Source organism: Cheilinus undulatus, linkage group 14, assembly GCF_018320785.1.
Source record: "Cheilinus undulatus linkage group 14, ASM1832078v1, whole genome shotgun sequence".
NCBI lineage: Eukaryota > Metazoa > Chordata > Actinopteri > Labriformes > Labridae > Cheilinus > Cheilinus undulatus.
Window position 1 is genome coordinate 41,465,597 of NC_054878.1, and position 17,209 is coordinate 41,482,805.

Genomic DNA, 17,209 nt, shown 5'->3' on the forward strand with positions numbered 1-17,209 from the left:
GTGTGCTTCTTTTCAGGTTTATCAGCTCACAACTGATCAATGTTGCTAAAAACAATGACAGGCTAACGCAAGAACGACATCTGGCATTTTTTCCAACTTTATTTTTTTATTGATTTATGTGAAGCACATACATGCATACTCACAAACATTATTTAAATGATTAACCTGTTTATATACGAATAAATAAACCATATACATATATTCATGGGGTACACAGAAATTAAATAAACACATTTAGGGATTCACAAATGTCCATAGTTTTCATTGTTTTTTGTGTTTCATTCCATGTAGTGAGCTCATATGATATTCTTTTTCCATTTTAAATTGTTGTATCTTTGGTAACTTTTGAGTCCATTTACACTTACGGATATAATATTTATCAAACAACTTAGGTAAATTCAAAATATCAAGCTTTTCAAAATTTCTATTTCCATTGTCTGATCTTTGGAGCTGGTTTGTACATTAAAGAGTTGCTCTCCATCCAACCAAAGACACTCATTTTTTCCCCAACTCGTCGTGGTTATGACAAATGGAACGCAAACAACTGGGAAATCTGTTTTTGCAGACAAATGTGGCATCATTCCCAGCTCCGACTTAGGACCTCAGAGGTAAATGGAACGCAGAATAATTCCCCCTTCTGCACTACGAGGTCACAGTCGTGAAACGAAGCTGTACACGTACTGCAGGTGCTGACTGTCCATTAGAGATGTCAGTATTTACTGGACATTATCATGCCAGTTTATCAGAAGCGTTTCCTTTGGCTCTACAAAGAAATAATGGCTTCTTTTCTTTTGTTTTACGTTATTTAAATCTAATGACAACAGTTTATAGAAGCTAAAACAAGAGGGAAGTGAGTTTTTCACGACACTCAGCTCTCAGTTTAAAGGTGAGCCTGGGAACAAGACGTACACCGAACTCAGGAGATAAGAGCATCTTTAACCTGGAGTCTGTCATTTCATTTACATCAGTTAAGTGACGATTGATGCCGGCCCGCAGGTTCCTCAGGCTGGTAGTTCTGTTCTCCCTGCTCAGAAAGTTTGACTGCGTCAGGTTGCCATGGTTACTCCTATCATCTAACGGCTGCTGGGCATTAATTTGGAACAGTGTAAAGACTTTTTGACAGGAAGTACTTGAGAAGTTCCACAGGTGTCGTGTCAGAAGTTAATGGACACCAGTGGAATTTCCAGAGCCAATCAGAATCGAGTATTAACCAAGACCATGTTATAAAAAGTAGTAAAACCATTTTATCATAAGAGAATTTACTCCCATATCAACTAGCTTTTGGACAAGTAGGTGTGGTTGAATTGTATTAAAAGCAGAACTCAAATCAATAAATAAAACACAGGCATAGGCCTTGGTATAGTCAAGGTGCTTGCTAATGAGGTTAGTTGCACTGATGATTACATCCTTAGTAGGCAAACTGTAAAGGGTCCATATCACCAGCTACTTCAGACTTGAGCATGCTGACTATGAGTGTTTAAACACCTTTCATAACAACAGGTTAAACATCTGTTGGTCTACTGTTGTTAAAGCTGTTAGCTGTCTGTGGAAGTGGAAGCTTGACTGAACATCATCAGTTAGCCTGAATCATAATGATTCAAACTGGATTATATCATGAAGTCATGACACAGATACTTTTAATACATGCAGATTACTTTCTTAATATTATATCACTATTTTTTTCATGCATGAAATCAAGATCATTTAATGGTAGTTTGCAGACTGACTAAACCTTCCCAAAACTGCAAATGTCAAAATGGGTAATCACCAGAACATCCTCTCTGAACAAACTGAGATGCAATATTATTTGTCATCACAGGCATCTCCATATAGCATTTATTCTTTTTCTTAGTTAATTAGTTTGTTAGTTAGTGTGATCATAGTACTGAGGATGCAGAAACTGTTGTTAAAACCTAACAAGCCCAGAGTTTTTTCCCTTTCTAGGACTGACTGTTGTCTTCATTGACGCTGTGAATAGTTTTAAACACTGAACCACACTGTAAACAGACATCCTAAAAACAGACAGGCAGTAATGATATACAAGATTAGGTAAATTCTGTTGATTGTTGTGGTCATTCTGGTCCAGTAGCCGGGCTTCCTTTCCTCCTTCTGGCTGTTCAGCAGCAGAGCCAACATTTTCATCAGCAGCTCATCTGATGGATTTTTGGATTCATGGGACTCCTCAGTCAGCCGGCTGCTGCTGCCCTAGAAGAAATATTTCGATACTCTGTCAGACAATATAAACTGTATTTTTTTTTGTTTAAATCTTTGCTTTATTTACAGTTACAGAAATGAAATTATATCAGAACTGTCTCTTCTACATAGAGGAAAATTCTGTTGTTGTTTTTTTCCATCTAAATTAATACATCTGAAACACACAGACTACTGCAAAAGTTTACTGTGAGGAAACAGAAATTTAAAAACCATGTAACTTAAGTTATTCTATAATAGAGTGATTTTGTCTGTTCCCTCACAGCTGAGGTAAATTAAAGATTTAAAAGCATTTCTTGCAGTGGCATGTGTTTGGCTACGGGTGCCAGGGTGTTGCCTTCCTCACAGGGAGAATGACAGACCATCACTAAAAATCCTTTTTTAATAAAGTGCAAATTCCATTTCCCAAAAAAGTTTGGATGCAGTGGGAAATGTGAATCAAGACCAAATACAGTGATTTATAAACCCTTTTAACATATGCTAAGCTACATGTCAGTTGACTGTTTAACAGCATGTGATGTTTCACCTCCATCCTGGCAACACCCCATTGTCTGTGTTTCCCATATTCATCACAACACATGCATTTCAAATAAACTCTGCCCATAGCTACTGAAAGCTCATGCTGAGGTCAAGGAAACAGCAAAAATATCTTTCCCATCAAAACAAACTTTAGGTGCAGTTACTTGCTCTCATCTTAATAATTGTTATGTGACCCAGTGGAATAAAAACAAAACAGCTCCTATAGCTGCTGTCTTATTCTACCCTGGTTAGGTAATAACCTAGCCCAGGCTCAAATGTAGGGTTAGGTTTAGACTGTCTGCCCCATCATCCATCTATCCATCCATTTTCTATACTGCTTAATTTCGCTGGGGGGTCACAGAGGCCTGGAGCCTATCCCAGCTGTCATTGGGTGAGAGGCGGGGTACACCCTGGACTGGTCGGCAGTCAATCACAGGGCTGACATACCTGGACCTGGAGAGTGGACTCTCTCATACACGGGGAGAACAGAAAGGCCCTGACCGGGAAGTGAACCAGAAACCTTCTTGCTATGAGGCAACAGATTTAACCCCTGCGCCGCAGTGCAGCCCAATCAGTTTTTCATAGAGTTGTAACAGATTTTGTGTTTTAAATGGGGATGCCAGTCAGAGTCACGTCTGACAAATTAGAAACACAAGTAACAATTATTTTTCAAACCGGCACAAAACCATAATAACTCACAACAAAAAGCAGTGAAAAATGCAATGCAAATAAATCAATCAGGCAATACAAAATAAACAGGCAAACCCAGGCAGACTTTTCAAATTATATTCAGAACAATGTGTGTGTACACCGCTTTCCACATTATTATGCAAATTACATTTTTCTCTTATTTTCCTCAATATTAATGCAAATGTCAGTCAGAATATTTTTCAAGTCATCAGCCGTTAGAGCATAATTCAAATGTTTTTGAACATATTTCATTATGATAACCGTTATTTTTTTAAGAATAACAACCTCAAAACGCACTGTTCCACATTATTAAGCAGGCCACAGGTTTCAGCAATATGGGAAAGAAAAAGGATCTCTCTGCTGCTGAAAAGCCTCAAATAGTCTAATGCCTTGGAGAAGGAATGAAAACATTAGATATTTCATGAAAAAGTAATCATGATCATTGTACTGTGAAGAAATTTGTGGCTGATTCAGAGCACAGATGGTTTCGTGCAGATAAAGGCAAAATGAGGAAGGTTTCTGACAGACAAATTCATCAGATTAAGAGAGCAGCTGCTAAAATGCCATTACAAAGCAGCAAACAGGTATTTGAAGCTGCTGGTGCATCTGGAGTCCCACCAACCTCAAGGTGTAGGATCCTCCAGAGGCTTGCAGTCGTGCGTAAACCTACTATTCCGCCACCCCTAACCAATGCTCACAAGCAGAAACGGTTGCAGTGGGCCCAGAAATACATGAAGACTCATTTTCACAGTCTTTTTTACTGATGAGTGCCGTGCAACCCTGGATGGTCCAGATGGAGGAGTAGTGGATGGTTGGTGGATGGCCACCATGTCCCAACAAGGCTGTGACGTCAGCAAGGAGGTGGCGGAGTCATGTTTTGGGCTGGAATCATGAGGAGAGAGCTGGCTCCACTCCGGGTTCCTGGGTGCGTGAACCCCTCGTCTTGGCAATACGCCAGGAATGTTTGTGTTTGCTCTTTACACTCCCCACACTACCACCATTCGCGCAATCAGGATCATCTGCGTAAGCTCTGTAACTGTGGCGTGTCAGTCCCTTGTCAGGACAATACACCAGACACGGAATGTGGGATACGATGAAGGCTGATGAAACAACAATAGCGGACAACTGTTTTCACCACTCCTGGCTTCCACAGAAGCCCATCACTGTGGTTTTGTGGAGAAACAATCACCTCGAAAGCAAACTCTCTCTTACAGACTGGTAAGTCGCAAGACTATCTCCTCTGTGTACTTGTTTTTCTTTCCAAACTCTTAGATACACATGAAACGCCAACATGCCCTTGAGGAATCAAAATGATCAGTGAAGAGCACAGGCACTTCTATGCTGCCATTATCCACCACAGGTGGCTTGTCTTAAAACTTATTATCCACAACGCCACCTGACCTGTGGGTCAGACCTGTACATATGGAAAATGTGTTGTAGTGGAGAGATAGTCTCGATATGATAGAGAACAGATATTCATGTATGCTAATACTGTCACATCCTTATTTCTTCACTTACTATTGCTACAGTTCTTTATGAAAACAAAGATAATAGAAACAGATTATGATTGATTAAGTCTGAACTAGCTTTATATGCTGAAATCAATAAACAAAATGTGAGTTAAACAGACTGAAATGTAAAAAGCGGCATCAGTTCAATAAAACAATTTCTCATTCTCAGAACTAATCAGTAATTTTCTTACTATGAGCATTTATATTACATTCAGGCCTTTTTAAATTTGGAAAAAAAAAAATAATAGCAGAGATTATGTTGAATTAATTTCTTGCTTATTCAGTCAGAACAGAGTGAAAACACACCGTTAGATATGTCTATGCCACTTATCACTGTGATCGTTTGGGGGTGGTGGTGGTGATAGCTCTATATATGAAGAGCAACAAAAGAATGGTGTCTACATTTACGCCACTCAACCTGTTGTGAGGGGCTGGTTTGAGCAAAAAAAGCCAGGACCGAATTTTCCTCCCAGTCCAGCCCTGGTGACATCACTAAGATTTTGTCAATGTTAAGTGTGTGGTGATAAAACTAGCTATCTCTGCCTGTTTGATTTTACAGATACACAACTTCATTCTGACCTCTTTTTCCATCGGCAGTAGTTCAGATGGCATTTTACTGGGAGAATCACGGACACGAACGCAATCAGCCAGTTTATGAATGTCTGCAAAGATGTGATAGACAGGGTAAGTGCATGCGCTTGAAATACAACTGTTCTATGAAATAAACAGTATTAAATATGCTGATGTATAGATCTATAAACCTTGTTTTTATTCCTTTGGTTCTCACCTCTAAAGTAAAGGCAGATTTTCCCTTGCCGGTCCCTATAGTCTTCATTCAGGCTTTGGTCTTTCCCTGCCTCTTTGTCTTTTTCCATCAGATACATCACCAGAATTGTCTCAAAAAGGCTCAGCATCATCATACCAAAAGTCCACATACAATAGACCACTAAAAAAAGAGAGCAGCATTACTAACATTTAAATACAAGTGCACATTGTCAGCTACACATTTGCTGTTTAGGAGTATTCACTTAAGGCTACCCATGGACTTCTTCACCTATGAGAGGAATCGAGTCTGAAGATGAAGGCAGAAAGTCATTCAGAATCAGCTGCATCACTGTGACAGCCAGCAGGATGGTGACCTTGAAGCTGAGCTTCTCACCACCGCTTTCTGAGATCAGGAAGGAGGCCAAGTCCAAGCACAACAAGAACAGGATGGGCAGGATGAAGTTGACAACGTGGAGGACTGAACGCCTCCGTACGGTGACCTGTGAAATAATGTTGAAAGGTAAGAAAGGTAAGCATGGCCTTTAAACTAAATATTTGAAATACCATTTATAACTAATCCTGTCTCAGAGAAATGAAGTCTTTGTGTCACTAAATAGTTTTTGTCATAACAATCTGAAACTGCACACTCTATGCCCATGTCTAATAAATAACCTAGGAACAGCTGGTTTACCAACAGGATGAGATCTTATCTGTTGTGTCTGTTGATTAAAGCGGAAGGTGACTGACACTGAGGCAGGTGTATAGGTACATCTAAAAACATTAGAATATCATTAAAAAGTTCTTTATTAATTTTTTTTACTGTGATTTACTGTAAAAAATAAAATTTGAATACATTCCAGATTCTTCTAAAAGTGAAATATTTTAATATCTATTCTATTTTGTTTGTTTTAGTCTTGATCAGTGTTTCCCAACGATTTTCCCTTGTAGCCCCCCCTACAAGCACCTGAGAAAAGCAGAGCCCCCCAGGACCCAAGAGAGAAGAAAAAATGAAACACTGCCGCCAAAAGTCAACACAGATCTTAATTGTTTCACTGATAAAATCTTAAAAAAGCCTATGCATGCTTTTCTTATCAAAAGACCTTTGTATAAACTACTTAATAACTGTGTTATGTTGTTTTTTTCTCAATATTTGCAAATGCAATTTTGGCAGCCTAAAAGCAGACAAAGCCTTGCACCACTCCTAAGATCTTTAGCCCCCACCCTGGGGGGTCCCAGACCCCAGGTTGGGAACCAAGGGTCTTGATAATTATTTACAGCTCTGGATCTAGTACAGCTCTAGTTTACATCTCATGAAAATCAAAAATCTACTATCTCAAGAAAGTGGATCATTAGAATCATCATGAATCATTTTGCATCAGTGTGATGTGTCATGGAGCCAATCAGTGTGTGGTCCTGCTAGGGTGTTATGAAGCTCAGGTTTCTCGAACAGCTTCAGCTCATCTCTATCAGTGAGTCTGATGTCCCTCTTCTTCCTCTTCACAATAGCCCAGAGATTCTATGGGGTTCAAGTCAAAATCATGCTCAGTATAACCATGGTCATCAAATCAGTTTCTGGTAGTTCTTGTTTTACTGTGGCTGATAGATTTGGTAAATTTACCTCACAATGAACAAAAAACAGCATTTAACTGACTGTTAACTTTCAATAAAGGCAGTGACATCAGCTAACAACAGACGAGTGAGATGAACTGCTCTGTGATTTTATATTTTAGTGTTAGAGGGGTGGGGTCATTCCCCACTGTGGGCTGATGACATCATGAGCCCACATATTTGCCCCGCCCACATGAAACCCAGCCAGGAAAGAGGTGAAAAATTTTATAACAGTCTGAATCCAAAATTCAGTCACAGATCTCAGTGTTTTCACACAGCAACCATATTCCCACATATCGAGAGTGTTCAGACACAAATTTTGGATTTCACTTGACAGGATCTTTAAAGCACCTGGTGCTCAGTAATGGTCAATAATGGGCATGCCTGTCTACATTATCTTGAAGGTGCACAGTCCAGGTACAAAGCCCTGGCACAGAGAGTCAGATGGGTTTTGAGAGTGATATGAATCAAACTAATCAGAGCGTTGGCTCTCATGACCTTTAAGAACAGAGAAAACTAGACAGCTGGTGTTGCTATTTACACAGAGGATTTTAGAGTATTCTTCAGAGGCTGAACTCCAGCCAGCTCTTTAAACTTCTCTACTTTCACTGAACACACACGGGGTGCTGTAGGAAATATGCTGATGGACAAGTTAAGTTCAAAACATCAAAAATAAACAAACTGATGCTGTGAAACTTTCACATGAGGAACAAAAGTCTAATTTAATCAGTTATTAAAATTTTGAGGTACTCTGACAGGGTCAGATGGGATAAATGTTGATTAATCTGCTGTAAAGCAACATCATTTATACACTAATTTTTTTCTGCTTGAATCCTTGGCTGGATTCTGTAATTTGTGCACAAAGAAGAGCCTGTAAACAAACAGAATCAAAAGCTTCCACTGTTTTTTTCTCGTTAAAACCTTAATAAAATGCTCTGATATTTAATTGTGGACAGTGTGTGCAGTTGTGAGTTATGTGAGTGGAAAAAGCTCTGCCGTGCACTGTGACTTTACCAATATTTGTCCATATCTCTCCTGTACTGATAAATGTGAAGGACCCTGTAGGTCCAAGTCACTCCAAAGGAGGGTCAAAACTGGATCAGTACTTGGAATGTATGACCTACAAGCTACAAGTCTCCTATAGAAAGTTTCTCATGCATTCTGACTCTAAGTGGAATGGTGGCATTATCTTTCTTACAGAGACAGACTGGTGTCTTTACACAGTTTCCCTATTTGCAACCTAATTCCTCAATAAAGCCCATGAATGTCAAGGATGAGGGGAGCTGGCCAGTAGCCTGAAGTTTCTACTTTGCAGTTGTTCATAATGTAAGGTCAGTTTTTTACTGTAAGGTTATTCTGAATTTACTGAAAGATGGGACTCTCTGAAATGTAGTGAATTTAAATAAAAAGGCTATGTCAACATCCAAACTGACACAACCTTCACTTACTGTGTAAATGAGTCCTTCACGGCCGTTGTGAGAATCCCCTTTTTTAAAGGTTACATTTATGATTTGCCATTCAGAGTCAAACTGTATCATTTTGTTAGTTGCATCCCCTTGCTCTACGATCTCATATGGTTCAAGTACCACAGTGTCTGGAGCGAGAAATTTGAAACCATTAGGGATTATGCTTGGTTTAACAGAAGTCAATTCAAACATATTACCACAATGACACATGCCCTGTAGGAAGTCATACAAATGAATTCAAGCTTACTAGCATCGTTGATTGGTACAAAGGAAAGGCTGCAGGTCTGAATGTCGAAGGGAAATTTGTCAAAATGCATCCTGCAGGTGCTGACCAGCGTCACGGCATTAATTTGTGTCACTTTACCAGTGTGGAATACAAAGAGATGAGGAGTCTGGAAGGCAGTATCTTTTTCCGTCCTGTATAAGAAATATGAGAAAAAAACAAACACAAATAGAAAGTTTAGCACTGAAGTGGGTTTGAGATAACTTTTCAAAATTGACTGTTAGTCACAGAGGATGCTGGTCAGTGTTGCCCCCTTGAAGGAGAGACCTGCAGGCATGTAAGCTAGGCTATATAGCTGTGCAGACAGAGTCATCTGCACTGATCAAAAAGCCATGTCGAGATAACGACAGATTAATTTTAAAATTCTGAGCTCTTTACCACCAACAAGTCCCTTTGCTTTAGCACTGCATACAGCTCTGCAGTGCTCTGATCAGGGCATGCACTAAAAGGACCAGACTGATGGGCATCTGCTTTAGCCGACTACTACTGACTAGAGGTGTCAGCCAAGGATGTGTAGCAGATTTTTAATGGAGTGGGGCAGATATTGTTACAGGAAGTAACTAGAATGGCCATCTGAGGTAGCAGACCCACGCCTAAGCAGCGCCACCGAGGAACTCACGCTCCCATTGATTACTATGGTGTTCAAAATTTCGAAGTCTGACAAAACACCGAACAGGTGCACGGATCATCACCAAAATCTAATCAATTCTTCCCTGTCACTTTCCGACTTTCCGTTCTCGAGTTATCTTGTACACATACAAACAAACGAACGAACAAAGATACGGAACCCTTTACATAACCCCCTGCCGATTTCATCGGCGTGGGTAATAAGAGTAAAATGATTGTACACATGGGTAATTTCAAATGTGAAAAACCTAAACCCAGAGGCAGCGCTGGCACGGGGTCAGGTGGGGCAGCCGCCTCAGGTCCTCCTACTGAATGGGGGCCCCCAAACTGACAAGAAATCAAAAAGTGTATACTGATCTATCCACTATCCTTAATTTTTTTTGTAGTCACATTCATTTTACCATGCAGTGTCTCAAAATCATATGGAATTTTAGATAATATGAATTGCATTGCAGCCTTCTCACTCATGATAGAAAACATAAACTGAATAAATGACCACAATCAACATAAAATGCAATGTTGTTCATGTTATTTCTCATTTGTTCTTGAATTTCTTTGGATGGTGGCATGATGCGTTTCTTTCTGAGATCTTGTAGCCTACTTCACGTTGTCTGACAGCTTCTATCTAAAGGTTTTCTTCATTCAACAAATCTGGCCTGGGTAATCAGGTCTGGGTGTGGCCAGTGAAACTGAACTCAGCTTTCCAAGAAGTGTAGTTAATCAGAGTTAAATCATGATCTAACAAGGGGGGCAAGTACTTTTTCACATAGGACCAGATAGGATTAGATCCCCCACCCCACCCCTCCTTAAAAAAATCAAATAAACATTCAGACACTGCATTTTGTATTTACCTGGGTTGTCTTTGCGAAATATACAAGTTGGTTTGATGATAAGAAACATTTAAGTGTGATAAATATGCAAAAATCAGAATCAGAAAGTGGGCAAATACTTTTTCACAGCACTGTATTTGTTGATTTAGTCTTAGAAAAAGTGCATTAAGCCTTCTGTGTTATACCTTTAAAGATCTGTGAATGTAGAAGCATGCACATGAAGTCAAACTTACATCTCTGTAATGAATACATGCGGCTTCCACAGTAGTTCAGTTGGAACATAAAGAAAATGGATTCCACAAAAATCAGCAGGCTCCCATTCGATGAATTCATTTCCCCAAAGCTACAGAGAACAAAGAGAGGAAAAACACGTTTTAAGAAATTAATCTTGGTCCTCACTCATGATAAGAGGTGGCTGAATCTGTCAATAAGTATGTGTTCTCCTGCAAAATAACTCACCATTTCAATCCAAACGTAAGAGATAATTTTCTGTTCCTTTTCTTGCTATAAGAGAAATAACATTCTTAAATGTCGCTCAAGTTCATTTTTATACAAGCATATTTTTCCCAGTGATTTCGCGAGGCAGAATGCCTCCCAAATGTAACCCCTTCCACTCCAAATAAAAGGCATTAAATACTTTTTATTCATATAATACAGGCTAGTCTACATAATTACCTTGTTTTGTTTCAACAAAGTGAGTTTTGTCAGTGTCTGCTCTGCCTAGGCAGAGGTTTCAGCTTCAACATCCCTGACTGACACGTTTCAGACTCTGTCACAGCGCCAGGACAGGAACACTGACAAAGCCCCTCATCTAAAGAAGTAACAAATGTTCCCTTTTCTAATATCAGACTTAACTCATTTCAGAGTTATTTATCTCAGGCATTTATGAAACAGCGACAGCTTCTTGTGCCTGCCAAATTTTGGTATTCAGTTTACATACAAGTAAAAGCTAGCTGCTCTTAGAGTAAAAATAGTAGCCTATGGATGGTGTTGACCAAAACATACATTTTCTTCATGTATTTTGATTTCTGTCAGAAGGAATCCCTCTTCACTATGATCTGGATAGATTATTACAGTTTCATAGCAGAGGGAGGATGTTTCACGGATGTTCTCCATTTTATGCTCTTGTTTAGACGTTAGGGTTGCCAGCTGCCCTGTATTAGGTGGAATCCCAATCTCTCTGCTGACTGAGGCCAGCCTGATGTTTTCAGTTGAAGGACATGAAAATCACTGTATTCTGCTATCATTCACATTTTATATAAAGTCCAACCTTTTCTGGTATTGGGGTTTGTAAAATAAAATGAAATTATATCAGAGAAATGCATGGAATATAAAATGAAAGCAGCTTATAATTCTGCAGACATTGCAACAAAAAAAGGACACCCAATGGGTCATTTTTAACACTTCTGCATCAGGGAATTAAGCTTAAAAATACAAAACACTCAGTAATGACACGGTGGCATTTAAAACTAGGCATTTGATTGTTGGCCTATGAACTAACTTTGCAGTGAAGAAAAATGTAACTTTGAGAAAGCCTCTCATAGACAAAGTAAAAAGTAAAGATCATAAACTAGGAAAGTCTGTTTTATATACAGTATAACTGGAAACACTTACCAGATCCAGAATGACTGCCTCTGCTAATTTTATGTTCACTCTTACGGGATCTCCGTGGTTTTTCACCGGCCGGGCCATTAAGAACTTGACTCTGTTTGTTAAATTCAAATGATTTAGAAGATCAACATGACGGGCGATGCACTCTGAAGATCCATCTACGGCAGAAACATCAAAAAACATTTTCTTTATGACAGAGTTCGCCCTTAAAGGAAATATTAAAAGAAATACAGCCAGGGGAGGGGCGTCTAGTTCAATGAACTAACAGAACTACTTTGTAAATAATTATGTAAACAGTAGCAGCACAAAAACTTAAAGAAAAACCAACTTTAGAAAATGTGTAGAAAATTTGAAGAGATTGTTTTTAAATTCTTATTTTTAGAGCCAACCTTTGCACTCCATAAAGAATAACTCCTCCTTCTCTACCATTACCAGTGGTGTGCCACAAGTTGCAGTTCAGGGTCTGAATTTATTCTCTCCCTACATGCTGCCTCACCCTTTTTTTGATATCTTTTTTTTTTTTTTTTTGGTTTTTCATGCCTTTATCCACAGAGGAGGACAGTGAATGAAGTCAGGAACAGGGATGAGAGCATGGGGAGAGACATGCAGGAAACTATCTAAGCCCGGGCTGCACATAACCTTGCAAAGCAGATAGATTCACCCGTTTATGTGTTTCTCACTGGCGAATCCATCTTGCAAAGCTCCTGTCTGAACCGTTTGGGCCCGGTTAGAAAGTGACAAAACCAATCAGCGACGAGGGGCAGTACTTTGAGGCTAGCAGAGAGAAGAGGCCAGTGCAATTATGGAGGAAGACATTAGCATATGCTGCTGAAGCGCCAGTTTTATCAGAACTTGACGATATTTTTTCGTTAAAAGAACAAAGAACAGGCTTTTTTTCTTTTCAAAAATGACAAAAGTTGTGTACGGACATGTCTACAGTCACCATGGTTCGTGTTATGCAACTCTGAATGGAGTTTACTCCTCGGTAGCAGCTACATCACATTTTGTTGCTCTGATTGGCCTGTAAAGCCTCTGCCCTTTCCCAAACACTGTGTGAGAGGTTTGCCAGATGGATGTGGGAAACAAATCCATCTGGTGTGCCAGGTTAGGCTGCACAGGTAAATGTTGTTATTTTTGTTGCCTCAATCTCAGGCAACAGTACGATAATACCGTCAATCTTAAGAGTGTCACAGCACCCTTTCTGATTGGTGGAGCCATAAATTTCGTTGCTATGAGGGAAGTCAACAGTTGGAGAAAAAGTGTGCGGGAACTGTTGAGCTCTGTGGTGACTACAGATGGTACCACATACAACAGAGAGCACCATATCACTCAGCAGAGATGTTTAGTTAGTGCCAAACCTACACAAGAATATGAATCTGTTTCTACAGGTAAAGTCACAGCTTTGTAATAAAGTTCAACGCAATATCTGTTTTGGGTTTAATGTGGAATCATTTTCTCTTTTGTCACCTGATTGTCAGGTTTAGTCAAAGCCAAACTAACATCCAGTTTCATGTCATTGACAGAAAGCTTGGACCCCCTCATTTTGACTTGTAGTGGTTAGTTTTTCTCAACAATTTACCAATGTGCAAAACTTCCCCAAAATATCATACCTAATTTAAAAAATTCATAACGAAATGCCAGAGGAAAAAGACCCAAAAGCAGAACTAAGGACACAGGGTAAAAAGTCATAATCTTTTGTTTGAAATATTTTTATTAAAGAAAATCGAATCTTCATATAGCATCCACAAAAGCATTTTGCTTTTTCCTTTACATACAAAAAAAAAAATTATCCAGGCCTGGCATAATTAATGAAATGAATAAGTCCTTTCATCCTTAGTAGTAGGCAGAAAACAAAAAACAAAAAACAAAAACAAAATCATATATATATATACACATACATACATACGTACACACATATATACACAAATGCATACATACATACATACATATACACATACATACCCACATACATATACATAAAGTCTTCTTATCTATGTACAAAGTGAACAACAGAACAATAACAAACTGTTCTCATCCCAACCCCAACCTCAACCCACCCCTGGAGTGTCACCTGAACCTATATCTGCAAAGCCAAGTGGATTATTCAACTCTGCAAAAAGGAGACCAATGGGTGCCAAATCTTCTCAAATTTATCCAATTTGTCTTTGAGAATGAATCTAATTCTTTCTAAATGAAGTGTGTCCGTCAATTCAGTCAACCACAATTTGATAGTAGGCACTTCTTTCTTCTTCCAAAATAAAAGAATAAGTTTCTTGGCAGTGATAAGCCCATATGACAGAAGATTCTGTTGAACTACCTGTAAGCCTTTTAGTTCTTCTGCTACTCCCATAATAATCAATAGTGGATCAGGTTTAATCTCCACCCCAAAAATCTTTGAAAAAAATTTAAAGATTCCAATCCAAAAATTCTGCAGCCTTGGGCACAGGGCATAACTGTGTGTCAAAGTCGCTTCCGTTAAGTTGCATTTATCACAGCCAGGTGAAATGTCAGGAAATATTTTGTGTAGCTTCGACTTTGAGTAGTGCAGTCTGTGCAAAATTTTGAATTGTATTAGACAATGACGAGCATTTATAGAGCATGCATGCACGTATTTCAGGCTTTTGTTCCAGGTATCCTCCGATAGCTGTTTACCCAGTTCTGCCTCCCATACTGCCTTAAGGGTGTCTGTGTTTTTGGGGGCTATATCCTGAAATGTACAATACAGGCCGGATATTATATTCTCAGACCCAGCCAGACTTTTTAAACAGTTATCCAATTTGTCTGGCCCTGCATTTTCGAAGCCCGGTAAATATGCTCTCACGTAGCTCCTAACCTGCAGATATTTAAAAAAGTCTTGGTGCAGTAGGGCATATCTGTGCTTTAGCTGTTGAAATGATGCAAAGACCCCCTCCACGTACAAATCTCCAACCTTACATATTCCCAAGTCTCTCCATCCAAGAAAGGCACCATCCAAGTTGGAAGGAGCAAAAGAGGGATTAGCTACTATAGGGAGTAAGAAGGACATGGCCCTCAGCTTGAAATATTTAGTAATTTGTTTCCATATACATATGGTATTATGAATAACTGGATTGCTATGGTAACTATGTTTACTTATTGATATAGGTGACAGGATAATTGCACCGATGGTGAAAGGTAAACAATCCTCCCTTTCCATCTCTAACCCACTGGGTAGCACTGCTGTATCATCTAACCAGTATGCAATGGAACGAACATTGGCAGCCCAATAATAATACAAAAAATTGGGCAAAGCCAGCCCTCCCTGAGTCTTAGGTTTACAAAGGTGTGCTTTGCCAATTCTGCGCAATTTATATCCCCACACAAAGTCGAGAACAATAGAATCTAAACGTTTGAAGAATGCTTTAGATATAAATACAGGAATATTCTGGAAGAGATACAGCAACTGTGGGAGGAAAATCATCTTAATAGCATTTGTTCTTCCTATAAGAGAGATAGGGAGTGTCCTCCAGAATTGAATATTATTATGAAGCTTTCCTATTAGGGGATCGAAGTTGGCCTTAAATAATGAATTACAATTTTTTGTAACAACTATTCCCAAATATGTAATCCTCTCTTCTGTTATCCTAAAGGGAACCTGTTGGAGCCACTCAGAATCCATAAGATGAATTGGCATGAGCTCGCTCTTAGCCCAATTCACTCTATACCCAGAAAATGATCCAAACTGATTAATCACAGACAAAATTGAAGTAACTGAAATTTTTGGTTGAGATATGAAAAGGAGGATATCATCAGCATACAAACATATTTTATTAACCGTGTATTTTGTGTTATATCCATGGATTTCAGGATGTAATCGGATTCTTTCGGCAAGAGGTTCTATTGCTAGCGCAAAGAGTAGAGGGCTTAAAGCACAGCCTTGTCTTGTCCCTCTAAACAATTTAAAATTAGGAGAACAAGTCTGGTTGGTCAGTATTTTAGCCAAGGGATTTTTATATAATAATCTTATCCATGAAATGAAATTATTGCCAAGTTGAAATTTATGAAGAACTGCAAATAAATATGGCCATTCAACCTGGTCAAAGGCCTTTTCAGCATCTAGAGATAGCACTGCAAGGTCTTCTTCAGGAAAGCGTGTGGAATATATAACATTAAATAGTCGTCGTAAGTTAAAATATGAATGTCTTTGAGGAATAAATCCTGTCTGGTCTGGATGCACCAGCTTTCCTATCATAGTACTAAGTCTTTTAGCCAAAGTCTTTGTAAGGATCTTTTGATCTGTATTAAGCAAAGATACAGGTCTATAGGACCCGACTTCTTCTAGGTCCTTTCCTTTTTTTGGAATTAGAATTATAGTTGCCTCACTTAGCGTCTGGGGAAGCTCTCCACCTACAAACGCATGCCCATACATCCTGTTTAAATAAGGTACTAATAATTTGTTAAACTTCTTATAAAATTCATTACTAAAGCCATCCGGCCCTGGGCTCTTGCCATTTTTTAGTGATTTTATTGTTTCTGTTATTTCCCCACAAGTCAATTCAGAGCCTAAGTAGTCACGATCTGTTTGATTTAACGTTGGGAGTTTACATTCCTCTAGAAATTCCTGCATAACCTCTGGTGTTGCCCTCACTTGGGAGGAGTATAATCTCTCATAGAACTGCTGAAATCTTTCATTAATTTTTAAATGGGAGGTTAGCAATTCTCCTGTGTCTGATTTTATTCTATGAATTGTACGTTCATTCTCTAAATTGCGTAACTGTCTTGCTAGCAGTTTATTCGGTTTATCTCCGAATTCAAAATATTTCTGCTTTGCAAAAAACAAAGGCTTTACTAATTTTTGCAGAGAGTATCTTATTTAGTTTGTATTTAAGGGTTAAAATCTTATTAAATTTGGCTAAAGAAGGGCACTGTGCATTTCTGCGTCAAGTCTGTGTATCTGGGCTTCTAAATCCAACTGTTCTGCCTTGGCATGTTTCCGTTTTGATGCTTGGAATGAGATAATACACCCTCTTAAATAAACTTTCAGAGTCTCCCACAATACTGACGGTGTAGTCTCAGGGTTTTCATTCGTTTCATAAAATAAATTTATATGTCTTTCAATATAGTCACAGA

At 38.9% G+C, this 17,209-nt stretch overlaps 1 protein-coding gene across 1 annotated transcript in view; it reads right to left on the reverse strand.

Moving 5' to 3' along the window:
• Positions 1–99: 99 nt before the first annotated feature.
• LOC121521864 (5-hydroxytryptamine receptor 3A-like) overlaps positions 100–17,209 on the reverse strand; it is a 33,634-nt gene continuing 16,524 nt past the window's right edge. The window contains exons 6-14 of the mRNA XM_041806039.1: positions 12,125–12,279; positions 10,970–11,014; positions 10,744–10,853; positions 9,018–9,187; positions 8,753–8,898; positions 5,986–6,196; positions 5,719–5,877; positions 5,511–5,593; positions 100–2,205 (exon numbers count right to left, since the gene is read on the reverse strand). Of these exons, the coding sequence (XP_041661973.1) occupies positions 1,981–2,205; positions 5,511–5,593; positions 5,719–5,877; positions 5,986–6,196; positions 8,753–8,898; positions 9,018–9,187; positions 10,744–10,853; positions 10,970–11,014; positions 12,125–12,279 (1,304 nt within the window). The 3' untranslated portion in view covers positions 100–1,980. The remainder of the gene's footprint in view (positions 2,206–5,510; positions 5,594–5,718; positions 5,878–5,985; positions 6,197–8,752; positions 8,899–9,017; positions 9,188–10,743; positions 10,854–10,969; positions 11,015–12,124; positions 12,280–17,209) is intronic.